The 19078-nt window shown below is 41.0% G+C and overlaps 1 protein-coding gene across 1 annotated transcript; it reads right to left on the bottom strand.

Moving 5' to 3' along the window:
- Positions 1–364: 364 nt before the first annotated feature.
- On the bottom strand, positions 365–18971 carry cfap57 (cilia and flagella associated protein 57). The gene is made up of 21 exons (XM_042508255.1): positions 18815–18971; positions 16975–17288; positions 16635–16882; positions 15017–15206; positions 14790–14942; positions 13767–13906; positions 11475–11640; positions 11239–11352; positions 10869–11081; positions 10108–10281; positions 9772–9933; positions 8719–8874; positions 7154–7247; positions 6162–6352; positions 5782–5955; positions 5525–5683; positions 4420–4563; positions 3068–3184; positions 2270–2404; positions 770–913; positions 365–600 (listed from the first exon to the last, which is right to left on the bottom strand). Exons 1-21 carry the CDS (start codon positions 18969–18971, stop codon positions 436–438), a joined length of 3510 nt encoding a protein of 1169 aa, XP_042364189.1. The 3' UTR covers positions 365–435.
- Between the last annotated feature and the right edge of the window lie 107 nt (positions 18972–19078).

Genomic DNA, 19078 nt, shown 5'->3' with positions numbered 1-19078 from the left:
ACTATGTGAAGGGACAGCTGCAGCAAATATAACAAAGTTAATTTTAATATAAAAGTTACCAACTGTAGCTTAAAGGGTCAATCCCATAGTGGTCACTCCACTCGGGGAAGCTTGTACCTGTGTATGATGTAAATTTATCTATATTATTAGTCTGACATGCTTATGTTGACTTTGTCCATTCTAACTGAATCAGTCTTTGTCAGAGAGCTTTATATCCACTATATTAATGAATGAGTTAAAATGCACGTGAGTTTGCGGTCTTTCTGAGTCTCAGATTACGACAGCAGAAAACCAAACAATGATGTTTTGAAAAGAAATATATTTAATTCCATATTAATAATGTCTTCATGGAGAATGTGTGTGATAGTTCCTGGCTGCAGGGCTAACATGGCTCCTGGTGAGAGGGTGGGGTGCTCTCTCGAATTCTTTGGGTTCTCAGTTGATGTCTTCATGTTTGGGCTCCTGTGGCTCGGACTTGGGACGGGACTTGCTGGGCTTCTTGAACGTGGCCAGCTGAGCTTTGAAATCTTTGACTTGAGTCCTCACTAACCGTAGCTCCTTCCGCAGCTGGTTGATTTCAGTGATCAGAGTCATGTTCTCCTGCAGAGTCAGAGAGGCAATTATGGTTAAAATATCTTCAAGCTGACATCACTGGAAGAGGAAATACTGGAGGCTTGTTTCAATAACTCCAATAAGACAGATCAGACTTGTATCCCTGTTGACTGCTCAGAGCAACTGTCCATGCAGTGTTCTCTGTTTGAAAATGTACCTTCATGATCTTGACATAGGCTTTGTCATGTTCCTCAGCAGACTTGGCCAGCCTCGTCCTCAGACCGCTAACAGTCTTCTCCAGGTGCTCACGCTGGCGGCAGAATGCCGTCTGAAAATCTTCATCTACACTGTTTCTTTCCACCTGGGAAAAAGCACACATGTAGGTTTGAATGTTGCTCACATTTCTGGAATAAAACATGTATGGAATCAAAGCATGCACTCTGCCAGTGTGAGATTATTGGTGCAATGAACTCATAGTATTCAGTCAGGTCTAAAGGATCTACTGCAGTGTAGTAGATCCCTTAATGTCAACTTGATACTGTAGTAACGACACTGTTACCTACTTTCCACTAAATCAGCTCAGGTTCTTGAACTGGTTCCCTTCAGGATTCTTAGAACCTTGATGCTTTCTAGTGAACCAGCTGGCGTTTCCACCAGTTACCACCAGCAATTTACACACTTTTCATTTTGCATTTTGGGATTATTGTGGCTGTGTTCATGCATACGGCATAAATGTTGGCAAGATGGTGTATTTTTGTTTAGTCTGTGAATTTCTAGCTCAGCTCCTACAATAAGTCTAAAATACACTGTGGAAACTAAATTATTACATTCAGACTGTTAAGGTCCAAAAATGCTACACTGAAACCCATTCAAACTGACATTTTTGATCCCACAGCCATCAAAGCATGAAAACATGCATCGTATTATTTCTGGGTGTCATTCTGGGCTTTTGACTTGGAGTTTGTCATTTTGACTATTTTCCACCTGATCACGTCATTTTTACCATATTTGGCATATGGAGAAATTCCATGCTATTTCCACTAGGTGACCTGTCACAATCAATTTTGCTGCTAATAATTGACATATCCCAGACTGTGATCATCAAAAGAAAAAATCTTAGCATGTACTATATTGAATATACAGAAACACAGTGGCATCATGACAAAACCTGGCATTTAAAGGGTTAAAATTCTGAACACTAATTCATATTTGATATTTATGATTAGGAGGTTAAAAAAATTAACTTGGTGAAAGTAAAAAATAACACTAATGTATAATAAGTTTTAAAGCTTGACATTTGAAAAGCGCATTCTGTGCGCAGAGATACGAGTGTGTGTGTAATATTAAAGCGGGCCCTAAGGGTTAAGGATGTGTCATCACTGGAGGGCTTTGCACAATGCACAGCAGAAGCAAACAGTTGTAGGAAAAATTGAGAAAAAAATTCAGGTATTTCAGATATTTGTTTGAACCAGCTAGAGACCACTGTATGCTCTTTTTTTGGCTGATGATTTCCTCTTTCCAACCTGTACAATATGACTGGCTGACTGTCATCGCAGTTCACACTTAAGCTCAAGGAAAAATGGATACTTTTTATTCCAGCTGGGAACCAACTTTTGGGGTTCTGAGCCAATATATTTTTGGTGGAAATGCTATGAGCAGTTCAAACTCCTGTGAAAGGACAGGGAGAGGACTGATTCCATGTGGGTGAAGTGCTCACTCCATCAGTGTGCAGCACATAGTGGGCGTAGATCCTCTGCACGCTGTCCTTCAGCTTCTTCGGCTCCTGGATGAAGCTAACACATTTGTGGAGGTCTGACTTGAGCCGCTGAAGATGTGTCTCCAAATCTTTCACCTGGACACGCAAAACATGTCATCTTATGCTCATTCGTACGTCAACAGGGAAACTGGTTGCTGTAAGTGTTCTTGCTTCCATATGGAAAATAAAGAGATGTCTTATTCTGTGCTTTTCCTGGTTTGACGTGCAAATGTCTATCGTCAAAAGGCTCTGTTCTCATGCTTTAGCAAGACAACGTTGGTATTTAAATTAAGTGTACAAATTCAGATGAAACAACAATCAGAGTTTAATCCTTTGAAACCCAAGCTTATTGGTTTGATTTCTTACAAAAGCATACTAATAAGAAATTTGTAAAATAAATAAATAAAATAATTAGTAAACAAGAAAATTACCTGAAAAAAGCAAAGAACAAAAAAGTAAAAAAAAAAAAAAAAATATATAAATATAAATATAGTTTTCTGGACATTTTCCCTAGTTTTATTTAGATAATTTTCTAATAATTCTCCTGATGTTAAACCAGGTTTGAAAGGATTAATGTGCTCTCAGCTCTCTGAGAGGAGAAAGATCAACATGAGTGCGGGCAACATTTGACAGTATCATATCAAATATCTGTCAGTAGTAGTTAGTGATAGAGTATGAAGGCTATAGAAGTGGCATGTAGTGTTGAGCACGTATGTCATCACAGAACAGAGAGCAGAGCAGGTTTAGGCAAATACTCACTCTCTGCATCTCCTTATGCATCTCCCTGTCAGTGGTCCTCAATCGCTGCCTCAGCTCAGAGACGGTGAGCTTCAGGTGAGTGTTGCTCTTGTCCATTTGCACCAGCTCCTCCTCCAGCTGTAAACAGGAAAACAACATATCACTGGCTTCACTGACAACGCTTCATCTCGACCTGTCAGATAAACTGTTCCTAAACACTTCACCAGAGTGAGCGCAGTGTGATGCTAAGCCTGAATCCATGCACTGTCAGGATAACTGGGAAAATGGGTTCCAACTGGAAACAATAGCTTGGAAAGTCGTTGAAATCTTTGGAACCCAAGTTGACGTCATGAATGTAGAGACAACATGGGAGAAAGTAAGTGTTTAGTTATTGGGCATCAATTTACTATTAATACACATATTGCTCACATGTAATTCTTAATATGGTGTTAGGCATTAGTTACTGACCAAGTGGAGTGACCTGGATTAGTAAGAATGTTATTTATAAGCATCAGTCAGGTAAAGCAATTTTAAAGGGGAACTTCTCCCATTGCTAAAATTCATACATTATATTCCTATGGTCAAAGACAGTCTGAAAATATTAGTCAAAATGCACAATTTTCTCCCAAATCTAAAAACTAGAGCTCTAAAACTGAAATTAGTGATGTGACAGGGTGTAAATTGCGGAGCTGCTTCATAGACAATGAATGGTGAAAACGTTGTAGATGACACTGAGAGCAGCCAGGGGAATGTTCTGAGGAGATGGGAACATTTTCTGCTTCACAGCTGAGAACACTACAACAGCATAAAGCTCATTTGTGTATAAAAAGGAAAACAAACCTCCTCTGGGTCTACAAAATCAGACTCCATTCGCTCACTATGGAACTGCTCTAGGCTTGACAGTTAATGACATGACAAGTTTGAGACTTCCTTCCCTGGCTTCTGGCTTTGAGATGTCATGTTCACAGATAGGGACTGAACTGAAATGTTATGCATATAGCGGAGAGCTCTTTATGACAGTTTTCCTTAAAACTAGATTTTAATAAGTCCTAATATATTTCATGGTAATCTGTGTTGTGGCAACACATTTACTGCCGATACATAAACCCTACAGCAAACTGTTTTCACCGCAAGATCAAACAGTTGTGTTTTTACAGGATTTTCTTTTGTTTTTTTTAATTTTAAAATAACCCACATGATGCGAGAAGCAGCTGGCCCCCAGGTATTTTCACGATCTAGTCCCACCCACATACAAAAGTTTGGATACCACCTGCTCAAAGAACAAAATAGCAACACACAACACTTATTTGTAGTGCCCAATAACCTTTTACACACACATACACACACACACACACACACACAGAGAGAGAGACCTGAATGAGCTGCTTCTTCTTCAAATTGATGTCATCTTGTTGAGGCTCAGTCTGTTTCTTCAATGCATCCAACTGGAAATCGAGAACAAACTTCAGCTTCTCCAGTTCCTGGTTCTTCTTCTTTAAGCTGGAGATGGTCTTATCCTGTGTGCGTGTGTGTGTGTGTGTGTGTGTGTGTGTGTGTGTGTGTGTGTGAAGGGCATGGAGGAAGAAAGCAGGTTATTTGGCTGTGTTGACTTACTTTTTTTATGATGAACAATATTGAATGTTATCTTGACTTCACAGTAGGACATGGAATCTCCAGACTGAGAACTAGTCATGTTTCTAAAAGGTTGAGGAGGCGCTGCTGTGTCATGCATGTTGAAGCACTTTCTCACAGCACTCAAGCCGAGGGTTTCGACCTTTAGAGTGCAGTTATCATGCATATTTACAGTATACACATTAGGCCTCATGCAACAAATGATATATGAACTAATTTCCTCCAATTTTTGCTCATATCCAGGTTTCATTCTTATTTTGTTTGTACCCCCTGACTTTCGGGATTCACCAGTGTTTTCTTATTTTTGCTTCTCTCCTTGGTGAGAGAAAATTTTACGAGTGGTTGAGAGCACTCATAAGAGAAAAACATCTTGTTTTCAAAGTCCACAAATTGTTGTCCAGCACAAGGAAAAATACGTTTTATATTTGAGGAATGCTTGTGTTTGAGGAAGAAGAAGAAGAAGAAAAAGAAGAAGAAGAACATTAGGTCAATACACCTGTCGGTGCTACTGACCAAGGTGCTGCATGCGGCTGCTCACTGCTCCGCAGAGGATGGGTTAAATGCAGAGAACAATTTCGCTGTACAACATGTGACATTAAAGAATTCTCCTTCTTCTTCTTCTTCTTCTGCTATTGTTCATATCTAGTTTTTCTTACTCTGTGGTCCATTCATTAATTTCTGCTAGAATATATTCTATTTTCAAATTATATAGAACTACATAGATTAATAAAGTAGTTATTCATGTGTCTACACTACCATTTCAGAAAATCCCAATATAAAATGTGAAATGTGGAAAAAGTCAAGGGTCATAATCAAATCTATATGAATGTAAAATGTTGACGCCACCTTGTCCTGGCTGGTCTTCTCGTGTCCAGAGATCTGCCGCTTCAGGTCCTCGATGTCGCTCTCCAGGGAGCGGATCAACCCCAGCATGCTCTGCCGCTCCTGCTTCAGCCTGTTTATATCTGTGCACCTGTCATCCACCTGTCTCTGTAGACTGTAGACCTTTGTCCAAACACAACCAGCAGGAAGTTACAGACAGGGAGAAAAAGAAAGCAGAAATAGAAGTTCTCTGCAGATGCAGTAAGAGGAGCTGTGGTCACCTTTTGTGTCATCAGACCAGTTTCTCCTTTCAGATTGGTGTTGGTCTCTTTCTCAGCGTGCAGTTTCCTCTCATACTTGAATTGGATATCATGGATTGTCCTCTCCTCTTCCTCCTCTACTTGCCTGACCATCTCTTTAAACTCACGAATCTGCTGCTGTGCATCCTCCTGACACTGCACAAAATAAGAGAAGGACAAACACAAAGTGGACACAAGAACTTCACTGCTTTCATCTGGTGTCCTTTCTGGTCCATACGACACAATAAGGTCAAGTCAAGTCAAGTCAGGTCAATGTTATTAATTTTTAATAACATTAAATAACAATTGAATTGCAATTATGACAAAAAGGAAAGAGAAAAGCTCTGCTGCTCTCGACTGACCTGAACTAGGAGCTGAGTCTTCTCCTGCAGCTTGGCCTCATACTGTTGCGTCAGCTCCTCCAGCAACTGGACTTTGCTCTCCTCTGCAGTCTTCAGCTGCTTCTCGTAGTCCTCCTGCATTCTTTGATATTTCCGCTGAAGATCCTGGTATCTCTCGTGCTCCACTATTAGCTTCTGGCTGTAGGATAACTCTGTGTGTGTGTGTGTGTGTGTGTGTGTGTGTGTGTGTGTGTGTGTGTGTGTGTGTGTGTGTGTGTGTGTGTGTGTGTGTGTGTGTGTGTGTGTGTGTGTGTGTGTGTGTGTGTGTGTGTGTGTGTTAGACGGAAAGACAGACAGATTGATTTAACCTTGTAGAAACAATGTTACACTAAGTGAGTTTCCATTAACCTTCAAATTGCGCAAATGAAATTACAAATATAAAATACAACTAATGGAAACACGTCAATTTTGAAAAAAGTTTCATTTATCACCAAAAAAAAAAAAGTTTTAAACTCGCATAAGATGGTATATCGATTTTAAAAAAGCCATGTTTTGCATAACTGCAATGGAAAGCCCTTTTTGGCCTTTCATGCAGCAGATGCTATAAGAGGTGTTATTGCGCTACATAAAGTTGAGAGGAAGTTTTGAATCCACAATTCCTCTGTGAAATTGTGGACCATCAGCTCCCAGAAATCCCTCGTAACTGGCCGCTCCCACGTAAAAGGGGCTCACCTTTCCATTATTGCTCCATAACACGCCTACGTGGCCTTGGATTGGAAATAATGACGGCTAGTGCGGTGGCTGCAATAGAAATAAAGCTGCTAATGTTTTAACATCCATCACCATGCTTCTTGGAAGGTTATCACCAGAGGAGAAGTCGCAGAACATCACTCAGTGGAAATGCAGTTATCTCACAATTATGTTTTATTGACAATTTTATTAAAAATATCACTTAAAATTTGCACAAATCTGTAATGGAAACCCACCAATTTACACTGATTCTGTCTTCTTACCTAGATCCTTCAACTCTTTGGAGTGTTTCACAGTGACTTCTGCAGAACTCTGCTGGTGCTCACGTTCCTGCCTCTCCATGTCTGTCTTCATGGCCTACAGGAACAGTACATGTAATGAAAAGAAATTAAACTCATGAGCTGACAAACGTACCAATAAAAAGTAATGAAGTTATGGCAAAAGTCATACTAATTAAAGGGTGGCGCTATTGTGTGTTTCTTTGTTTCTATGTTTCTTTCTCAAAGTGGTCCCTACCCACCCATCTCATCTGTCACTTCATCTGTTTACCTTCACAACTGAATGAATCTGTCTTCATCAGTAAAGTATAGTAAAGTATAACTATGGCAACAAGCTTTGGGACAAATTTTCCTCTCTGCAGCAGAAAAAGGAGCTGTCATAATATTTTGTAACATGCTTAAGTTATTCCCATATATTGTTCTTCATATGTATTTGTATCAATAAATAAGTAAATAAATAATTCTACAAATAACTAAATAATAAATAAATAGGAATAACACTTAGGCTTGAGATTCATTGGTGACATTTAAAACATCTTTAAACATCTTCTTGTTTTTCACTCTGCTCAGTTTTTACAAGTTTCCATAACACTTTAAAATAAACACAACTATCGTTTTTAAAGAATTATATATTTGATCCTAAATACAGTGTACCTATAAAGATGCTAATGTCGCTATGACAATGTTAAAGTCTTTCTTCGTCTGAGCAGTTTACATTCCAAAAGGCAGTTGCATGGAACTTTATTTGTGTGTCTTCTTGATGAACACAATACAGCATTGAATGTGGTCAGTAAGTTGGCACTGGCACAGCTCGCTGTAGGGGAGTTTTATAACCCACTTCCACTCCCTGCTGGTTGGTCTGGGACAGCTTTCAATTTGGCGGACACTGCGTGAATGCAGAAACAAAGTGGAAATGGGAAAGGAGAGGGTGTAGGGGCTTGTTTGGGAAAGTCCTTTCATATCCCTCTTTATATTTCCAGCATTGTTCCTTATGTATTCAAATCCTAAAATTCAATTTTGGTCAAAAAATGTATGTTTTAGCATCAAAATGATGTTTTCCCAAAAACCTTCTAAAACCATTTCCGCATGTTACCTGGCAGAGGTTTATGAATGATGACGCTGCTACATATTAAGCCATGTTCTGTTGCGTCACGTTAGTTCACTTCCAAAAGTAACACAATAATAAACTAAACAATTGAGGCAACACAAGACCAGCAACTCCTGTACGCCATGGTGTGAAATGGAGTGTGGTGGCTTTAAGAATGGAGATATAAAGACATCAGTTACCTGTCAGAATGGGCCGTCTGACAGCGGGGTAAAGCCGTGAAAATACTCTAAATATAGTATACATTTGTATTGATATTAATTTTTTAGGAGGCTGGAGAATACGTCTTGCTGTAAGCTCTGTTCACAGCCTTCAGACCTCTTTAACAGATTCTCCTGCTTCTCCAAAGGTTGGTTTGTGGTAAACATTCTGACCTGAAACTGTGAGATAATAAACAGTACTGAGTATATTTAGTATAGAGCTGTGTGGTGGACAACCAGCAGACCTGCTGCATTGTTTTCAGAGATTCTATTTGCTGGGTGAACTTGTCAGACACTTCCTTCATCTTCTCATTGTAGTTCATGTCCTTCAGTCGAAGCTGGTACTCGTTCTCCATCTGCAGCTCCTCCAGACGCATCTTTAGCTCCAGCATGTTCTGGGTCTTCAGCACACGCACACACGCACGTGTGCACGCGCGCACACACACACACACACACACACACACACACACACACACACACACAGATGTAGAAAAACCATTTGTATGTATGTGTACTGTACAGAATATATCTTCACAAAACACACACAGTGGCACATAAACTAAATGATAACATTTTACACATGTGTGCATGAGCTGGCATCTTGTGTCATCAGAGGATTTTTCTCTTTTTCCCTTTTTATTTTAAAACTGATTGAAGATTATTGTTCATATGTCTGTTGTTGTAGTTGTGTTTGGATGCTTTGGAAACTTTGTTGTTGGAGCTTACATGCCAGTAAAACACTTTGAATTGAACTGAATTGAATTGACATATGAAAGTACAAGTAAAATGGCACACACACACACACACACACGCACACGCACACACACACACATACACACACACGCACACACACACACACACACACACACACACACACACACACAGATGTAGAAAAACCATTTGTATGTATGTGTACTGTACAGAATATATCTTCACAAAACACACACAGTGGCACATAAACTAAATGATAACATTTTACACATGTGTGCATGAGCTGGCATCTTGTGTCATCAGAGGATTTTTCTCTTTTTCCCTTTTTATTTTAAAACTGATTGAAGATTATTGTTCATATGTCTGTTGTTGTAGTTGTGTTTGGATGCTTTGGAAACTTTGTTGTTGGAGCTTACATGCCAGTAAAACACTTTGAATTGAACTGAATTGAATTGACATATGAAAGTACAAGTAAAATGGCACACACACACACACACACACGCACACGCACACACACACACATACACACACACGCACACACACACACACACACACACACACACACACACACACACACAAACACAGACCTTCTCCTCCAGGTCTGACTTGGTGACCAGGATCTCCTCAGTGTGGATGATCTGCCTGTTGCTCTTCAGTCCTCTGCCCTCCTTATCGATGACCTTCCACATCAGCAGACAGCCATCCTCAGACACCGTCAGCAGGAACTGATCGTCGTACGTGATCACCATCTGAGGACACATAGTCACTCAGCCAGACTTTTTTCCTGATTATTTAACAGTTGACAGGAGAGCTCATTCTGCCCTCTCTAAATATTGCAGTATTTTAAAACATATTAAGAGGTGATGGATTTGTGTTTCTGTCAGTTCAGTGTGTGCACAGTGTGCATCAACATAAAGCCCAACCTTGGTGACGGGGCCACTGTGAGCCTGGTACATGATCCATTCCTTCTGGATAGGTAACGGGTATTTGATGGCTCTGATGGCTCCGCTGGAGGTCCCGGTGAAGACTACCCTGCCAGAGTGAGACACTGCCACGGCGGTGTGAGCTACCTCGTCAGCAGGAACCTCCGTCAGCACCTGTGGAACCAACCAAACACTCTAATGAGAGGGCAACAATAAGGAATTTACTTTTTCTTGACTGGGCACAGATTTAATATTTCATGCTGAGGAATGTGCAAAAAGAAGGTTATGGCCTTTAACTGAGGGAGTTATGTCATAAATTGTTTTTCCCTGCTTTATAGAATAAACACATTTAAACAGTTGGATCATTTGGTCAGTCATTTTTAATGTAATATGTGATGTTAATGAATAGAATAGAATAGGATAGAATAGAATAGAATAGGCAGCTTCATTTGTATACCACATTTCATTTCGAAGTGCGTTACAGAGCGATAAATCATAAAAACATATTAAAGGATACAGATTTACAATAAAAGAGTAAATATATAACGTCACCATGGGGTCTAATTGCCAAAGAACTTTTCACTATTTTTCTTCATTGTACACTATGGAATAGATTATTGTTCACTCTAAAAAAAGTCTCTCTTCATAGAAATGCACCTTCAATCATTTTGTCGCAGCCCCCTCAAACCTTCGTTATTTTGCAATAATGTGGTTCCCTGAGCCAGTCAAAGTAGATCCAGTGGTGCATTGTTGTGACTGACCTGACAGTCCTGGATCTCCTTCAGTGTGAGGTCTGTTCCCACAGCCAGGATGGTCTTGCAGTCTGAAGAGAAGGCAACATTTGTGTAGCTGCAGGACTTCAGGACGCTCTCAGACTCACGCTTGCCAGTCTGAGTGTTCCACTCATACACTGCGCCATCCATCCCACATGAGACCAGCCGGCTGTCGTCCAGGCTCCATTCAATGCCTCGCACCTGAAAAAAACATTAGTACTGTACTGTAGTGTTTAGGAGAAGTGTGGTGAGCTGCCTGTTTGTTTGACAGATCTGACCACTCTGTGACACTGCCCTCCACAGGGACTCATGGATACTCATTCCACATGCTGTGTGATCCACTCTCCTCCTGACTCACCTTTCCGTTGTGGCCCTTCAGACTGAGGATGTTCTCAAAAGAGGTGACAGAGTAGATGTGGATGACATTCCCATTGACAGCTGCAAACATGTGGCCCCCGTGACTAAAAGCACACTACAGGGATGACAGAGAAGGTGAAAACATGGGAAAAGCTCAAAGTGCATCATGTGGTTGTGACAGCAGCAATTGAGACAGTGTGTGAACGTGCAATCAGCACACACACGCATGTAACCCACCTCTCTGCAGCCGCGCACAGTGAACTCCTTGAAGGTGCAGATGTCATCGATGAGCAGGTTCATCAGTCTGAGTTTGTCTGAAAAGCCCACCAGGATGAAGAGGCCAGTGGGGTGCAGTGCCACGCTGTAGGCCTCCTCCTGGAACTCCTTATACAGCTCCAACACTCTGAGGACAAGTCATAATGAGGACACACAGGGCATGTTGATAGCATGTCACTCTCACATATGGATTCTATGGTATTTACGACATCTATTGCACGTCTGTCCATCCTGGAAGAGGGATCTCTCATCATCCTTTGCCTGAGGTTTCTTCCTTTTTTTTCCCCATTACAGGGGTTCTTTTTTCAGGAGTTTTTCCATAGGTGATGTGAGGGTCTAAGGGAAGAGGGATGTTGTATGCTGTAAAGCCCTCTGAGGCAAACCATGTTTTGTGAAAATGGGCTCTATAAATAAAACTGACTTGACTTGACTTGACTTGACTACATTATACTGATCACAGGGCTTGATTAATCACTTTTCTAAATCATATTTTAATAGCAGCAGAGGTTGACTGCTGGACCTCTAAAAGCAGAACCTCCCTGCTCAGTATACAGTTACTCTGCGGTGTAATGCAACATATCCCACCTTATTTATATGTGTGTGACATAAAAAAAACGCGTGGACAAAAAAGTAAATACTACTGTGTTGCCATTAAGGTCCACGCATAATGTGGGGTTTTTTAAAATCGTGTTGATAACAGGTGATCCCAGCCTACCTTTAAGATGCTAGACTGGGCTGAGTTTTAAAGCTGATACTGGTAACATAGAAAACTAGAAGACCTGAGGAATAGTGATACCACCCATGTCATGCTAGGAGGATAAATAATGGTCCATATTCACGCTAAATTTTGGCAAGAAAAAAGGCATGGCCATTTCCCAGGGTTCCCTTGACCTCTGACCTAAACTTATCTGAATAAAAATGGGCTCTATGGGTCCCCATGATTCTAAGCTTTACAGGCATGTCTACTTTAGGGCCCAGACACACCAAGCTGCCATCTGAGATCTAGTGGTGAAGAAACCACACTGGTGTGTCACCTTGCATTACCATGTCCAGGCCAAAAAGTAGCACTTGAAGAACCAGCACATACATTCTGTGCCTACGTGAGAGGAAATACCCCTCCATACCAGCAGACGACGGTCATCTGTAATCGTCATTTAAAAAGGGAAACAGGAAGACCGCCATAAAACTAGCTAGACACTTAGGCACACTTAGCTAGGCACATTAAAAACACAATCTAATGTTGAAAGAACAAAACATATTTACCAACAACACAAGACATCAGGAAATGTTTCTGATAATGAGCTCAGTGGCTTAAGAAAAACCACCTGACCTCACATTTCTGGTTTGTTTTGAGCTCACTCTCTTTTAACTGTAGCAATTTGTTTGCATGCCTCTCTTCTGTTTCTCTTCTTATGGGCTGACCTGAATCAGAATCAGAATCAGAATCAGAAAAAGATCAGAATCAGAAAAAGATTTATTGCCAGGTATAGTTAACACAATACGAGGAATTTGTTCTGGTGGGTTGGTGCAAAATAAATATAGAAAAAAAACAGATAAAATAGAAGATACAAATATAAAATATAAATATAAATGACCAATCAGAGTGATTTTATTCACAGATGTGTTACACTGTTGCTCACACCAATTCAACATAGTGAACTGGTGGAAAAAAAGCCAACAAGGGTTGACCAGAGCCAGTGCGGGACACACCACAGTGACGAGGGCCGTGAACCAGCGGCTCAACTTTGACTGTTGGTTGACCATCAGCTTGATGAGTCAGGGCCTTTGCGCTGGTCCCATCCAGTCTCAGGCAAAAATCATGCAGTTTATAAACGTATTACTATTACCTGATACATTAAATACTTCTGAATTTGGGGTCCTACACAGTCTTGAAATTGCTACGACCTAAGAGCTGAGCACACAGGTTGCAGGGAACAACAGTTGCACACATATAGGACCTGAATGAATCAGAGAAAAACACTAAATGGAACTCCCAAAAAGTGACAATGCCATCATCTGATTCCCAATCAAGACAATCTGGTGAGAATTTTTTGACCTTGTCAGTATGGGCTTCATAACTATTTTGAAATGCATAAGAAGAGTAAACATGCGATTAAAAAAAAAACTGTGATTAACTATTAAACTTCAATGATTAATCACAATTACAAATAATAATAATCTGACAGCTCTAGCAAATACATCACCTGACATAAATAAAATCGCAGAGGGCCAGGGGGAGATTTCTTCTCTTACTTTGTTTCGTAGTTCCAGATGCGGACAGAGTGGTCCAGAGAGCTGGTGGCCACCAGCGGCTTTCGAATGCAGACAGACAAACCAGTGATGGACTTAGAGTGAAAGGCCTGCGACAGGAACTCAAAATGGATTTTTTCCTCCTGATGGATAGAGTTACAAAACTGGGGGTTAACCTATGGATCTTGAGTCCATGGGAAGTTGCTTCATTGTGTAAAACATGAGGGAGGGAAGAACAGCAGAGGAAAAGCGGGGGAAGAGCGTGCCATGGAATGGAAGAGGGAGACGTATAGCCATTATAAAAGGCTACACTTAAGTAAAGCAGTGCTTTGAGCTGTTGGTGTTAACAACATGCTTGTAATGACAATGCTAAGTTGCTGATGTAAAGCAGGTGTAATGTTCTGCTGCAGAGATATCAGAAAGACATAAAAAAGCAAGATCACTTAATGAAGATGTAGAGAAAGTGAAAGAAATGTACAGAAAGCGTCAAAAAGTCTAAATGATGACATCTAATTACATGTTTTGATTGGTTAGTATAGTGGTGGTTGGTATTTTGGGAGGAGGAGGTCACAGCAGATGGATTCCAGGAGGTAAAACAGCCTTCCATTAAAAAAAATGCAGCATCTCCATTGGTGTTGAAATGAAGCCTCAGAAAATGGAAAAGGAATTACCACCCAGGAAGGCCGGTTAGAGTAATACATCCAAAAGTTTGACAGTTTGTCTGCCACTAAAATACACAACATAGGCATAATTTACTACAAACCAGTTTAGAAAAAACCTTTTGTCCTATTGACAACCGCCAGGTTAACAGTAGAAATACTATGTTCCAGCCCGGTCTCATTCCCAGGTCATACAATACAGAAGCTTTGCCATGCCCCCTCAGCGCCTGATACTGACACACAAGGCATGCTTTATAGCATTGAGATTCACTGCTGTCAGCGGTCTCATTGAAATGAATGAAGCGCTACTTCATGTTACTGTTGGTTGAAACACTGTCAGTGGCAGTGCTGGTGGAGTTGACTGTACCTTGTTGACGTCCACAGAGGACAGGCTGCAGCTGTACAGCTGTCCTCTGTCTGTGCTGATGGCCAGAGTCTCCTCGGCTGGACTGATGCACATGGTGTCAATCTCCTGGCATTCAGCCGGGGTGAGCTCATTGCTGTATGGGTCTGGTGGGATCTGACAGAAAAGAACACACATATGATCACTCTGAAACACACACACAGTCTGTAGTAACCTGCATGAACATTTACCCGCATCTCCCAGCTTTTTCTATAGCCATCCTCCTCGTTCATTTCAAAAAGACAAACGGTGCCGGACCCTAAAGAGCATGCAAAGCCTTTGGAGTAGGACAGGATGGCTGTGATGCGGGGCAAGCTAGGACCTTCATCCACATCTGTGTCTTTGAGCCTCTTCATCTCCACCTGCCTGTGCAGTGAATTACTGAAAGTTACAACAGCAAAAACAAACACATCAGTAAAGGAGGCACCTAAACCATATTGATACGTTGGTATGATAAAAAGTCTTTCTACTGTATCCCATTACACCCACTGTTTATCCACAGATTGTTTTTATAAACTCATAGGTCACAGTGAATGTGCCAGATAGACCATGTAAAACCCCATGTCAGAAATTCCTAAAAAAAAAAAAAAGACCTAGAAATGTCATAAAATGTGAAAATGTAATAACTAGACCAATAATGCAATCATAATCCTGACTGATATTGTAATAACATTTTTTCCAATAATGTATACCTTATTATATTATTGGGAATTTATTACACTTTGTGAAGTGATGCTAACTTTGCCTTATTATGAAATAAATCACCACGGGGTGTTAAACGTACTCAAGAAAAAGGGATAAAATGAGTTAAAGCTATGGTTTTAAAACTTTTTTGTTCTGGCCCTCCTTTAAAACAGGACATCTGATAGAGGATCCCCTAATCATAATCTGTGGGTTTGCAATGAAGACATTGTCAGATGTTTTAAAAGTTAGTTAAGTAAGATCCATTGTCTTCTCATAGAGGAGATACCTGAGATACCTGTTCTTGTCCCTCACAGACAGCCCATTAAACCAGCACACAAAAGAAAACGTTAAAAGACGTTCTATAAGAGAATGATAAAAGTTACATAAAATATTCACAGACACGTTAAAAGAGTTAAGCTTCCGTATCAAATGGATTCTTTGTTGACCCCGCTTAGCATTTAACTCTTTGTTTTTATCGAACTTTAGGTTGGAGTCAAACAGTGTACCTAAGTTCTTGTATGTATCCACAATTTCAACATTTTCCCCATGAATGATGCTGGCTTTTGGATCAAAAACATTCTTCCTAAAATCAATCATTAACTCCTTTGTTTTTGTCACATTAAGGTCCAGGTAATTGTCATCGCACCGTTGCAAAAATGATGATAAGGCACAGCCATGACCAGATTCTGTCCCCTGAAGAAGTGACAGTAATGCAGTGTCATCAGAAATTTTTACAAGATGGCTGCCCTCTTGGACAGACCTGCAGCTCTCTGTGTACATAATAAAAAGCAGAGGGGAAAGGACACAGCCCTGAAGGACACATGTGCCTGAGGTGATGATGTTGGATGTGTGACCATTCACAAAAACCTGCTGAATTTGATTTGTTTAGAAATTCAGAAGCAGTAGTAAAATCTGATCAGGTCATTTAAAATGAGAAGCAAGTCGCTCAATTAAAATATGAGGCTGCATCTTACTGAAAGCTGAGGAAAAATCAGCAAACAAGATTTGTGCATGGGAACTGGGTTTCTCAAGGTGCTTACATACTCTGTTGCTGATGTAAATAGCAATAAAATGATTAGCAGCATGTTTTATTGTGCACAGTATCAATGTGGCCAAACTCCTCACCTGTCACACTGCTTAGAAGAGATGTTAATCTCTCTTCGCAGGTCTCCGGACTCAAACACCAGCAGCCTGCCTGTGTCCGTTCCAGCGATCACCCGCTCCGTCATCATCCAGGTATGACACAGGAAGTTAATGGACTCCACCTTTGGACAGCTGGTCTGTTTCAGCAGCCCCTCTGAGTAGCGGAACAGCTTGAACACACCAGTTCCACTCACGCAGAGCTGCATGTTGTTGTAAGGGTTGAAGCTGACCTGATGGGACATCAGTAAAATGGTGAAACATGACAGCATGCATGCCTTTATGTACAAGAGCTGGTCTCACTGATACAACATACGTGACTCACCTGGGTGACAGAACTGTTTGAATTACTGGTTTTCACTGTTGCCAAGACTTTCTGTTTTTCCCAAAGCCACAGGATCAGCATCCACTCTGGGCCACCGGTTTGGCCTATCAGGTACTTGGAATCCATTGAGAAAGCCATGCATACAAACTCTTGAACAGGCATGTCTCCTGTGTTCAGAACTTTTCTCTTTCTTCCCTGCTCATGCTGCAGGTCGAACACTGTGATGGTGGCCCTCTCACCACACTCTGACACTGCCAGGTAACGCCGGTTGGCACTGATGGCCAGAGCACACATGCCTTGGCTCTTCTCCGAGCCTGTGGAGGCATCAGAAATGTCATGACAAACAGCCAGCATGAAAAATATTGAAGGAATTCCATTGGACTTACACCACAGGATATAACCTAAAGCTGAATTATTTGATATAGGATAACTTGTCCTTTATGTATTACCTACAATAGATATCTGTCAGTACACTGCCAGTTTGGAGAAGCAGCAGAAGTGGGGTTTTGGAAGCCAAGCAGTGTACTGCTATGCATGAAGGTTGAGCAGTAAACTGTATTTAAGCCAATGTAAGAAGTCCCACTTAAAAAATTCTGTAACTAATTAAATGCAAAATATATTGAGAGCATTTTCACCGCTTTACCTGTCCGTCAGACAGCCAGTTCCTTGGAGGCTGTTAATGGCCCCAGTTCCTTATCTATGCTCTCTTCAAAGCCACCAGGCTCCATTAACAAAAACACTCATTTTAGCTCCCTGAACACGGCAGCTGCTGATCTACCGCTGCTTCAGTCAGTTGATTTGTTTGTGTATTGTGTTACTTTGGCAAATCTGACCTAACTCTTTTAAATGCCAGTCACACAATTACACACACACACAAACACACACAGAACTGATGGAGGCAGTGGTAGGCCCACAGTTCGAGAGTTAAGGGATACTGATTTACATCTCACTTTGTATCAACGCAATGTGGGTAGTATGTGTAGAGTAACTGTGGTAAACTTTCTTCACTCTAACCAGTGCCTAGATATCCCTCCTTTCCCTCACTGGCTCTTGGGGCTGTTGCTGGAACTACAGGCTGTACTTCTGCATTTTCATATTGCCTGCCAACCACCACCAACCCTGCTGCCGCCCCCACATGATCGAAGAGAGTACTGCTGATCAAGAGATAGACCGGCCCCTTTCTCTGTCTCTCAAACTCTGACCAAAATCTGATCAAACAGTAAAACTAAGCTGTTAAAAGAGACAAGATGTTGTTACTGAGTTGCATATTTCTCACTTCAAGTGTTTTCAGAAACATTCGGTTGCCATTGTTTCACACGTACCGTTCAACATTACGTCACGTGCACAGCATTCCGGTAGTTGTTTTCTACCTCTTGAGCAAAAGCATCCTTTTTCTCAGTTTTCTCTGGTCATATAGCACCAATTTCAAAAGTATTTGCGTCTTTCTGCTGCAGGAACAGACTGGTTTTATGTGAGAACTTTTTTTACATCAGTGAAATACTCCTTTAAATCAGAGTTTTCTCAGTGGAATCTGGCTTTGAAGAAAGTGATATAAGGGCAGGTCCCCATCAGAACTTGTTGTCTGACAGATAAGTAAAAATGTGAAAATACTCTAAATATAGCGTACATTTAAACTGATAATGATTGTTTTAAGTGGGACTTTTTTAGGCTGCAAAAATATGTTCTCTTGCTGACCCTGTCCACAGCAGTGCATTGCTTAGCTTTTGTGTCAGTGCTACAATGACACACAGCTAGGTTTAGGCTACTATAGTAACACAGTAACAATGGAAACGTAGGCTACCTCAGGCAACCCCACTTTAAAACAATCTGAACAGCCTACCTGGGATGAACCTCTGACATCTTTGGACGGTATTGTAGCACACACAGCTGTTTCCGCTGGGGAACACCACTGTCTGCTCATCGACGAAACACAAGTTGTTCCTCACACTGGTCCGCAGCCCAAAGATGAAATGAGCCTGTGCGACAACAGTGGCCATTTTCAACTTTAATTTTTTTCAAGTCGCAAACAGACTCTGAGATCATTTAAATCTACAAAAATTCTCCACACTTCCACCAACACACATTCATTTAGTTCCCAAATGTA

This window comes from Plectropomus leopardus, chromosome 2 (genome assembly GCF_008729295.1).
Source record: "Plectropomus leopardus isolate mb chromosome 2, YSFRI_Pleo_2.0, whole genome shotgun sequence".
In the NCBI taxonomy this organism is placed as follows: Eukaryota; Metazoa; Chordata; class Actinopteri; order Perciformes; family Serranidae; genus Plectropomus; species Plectropomus leopardus.
The sequence above is the reverse complement of the archived record's forward strand: the minus strand, read 5'-3'. Positions and strand labels throughout refer to the sequence as shown.

What these genes read in the sequence shown, in the direction of transcription:
- cfap57 (XM_042508255.1), bottom strand. Translation starts at nt 18,971, where the DNA reads ATGGCCACTGTTGTCGCACAGGCTCATTTCATCTTTGGGCTGCGGACC. An exon ending in GAAAAAGCTGGGAGATGCGG is followed by an intron (nt 14,943 to 15,016) that starts GTAAATGTTCAT and finishes CTTTTCTGTCAG; the next exon opens with ATCCCACCAGACCCATACAG. An exon ending in TGAAGGGCCACAACGGAAAG is followed by an intron (nt 11,082 to 11,238) that starts GTGAGTCAGGAG and finishes TGTTTTTTTCAG; the next exon opens with GTGCGAGGCATTGAATGGAG.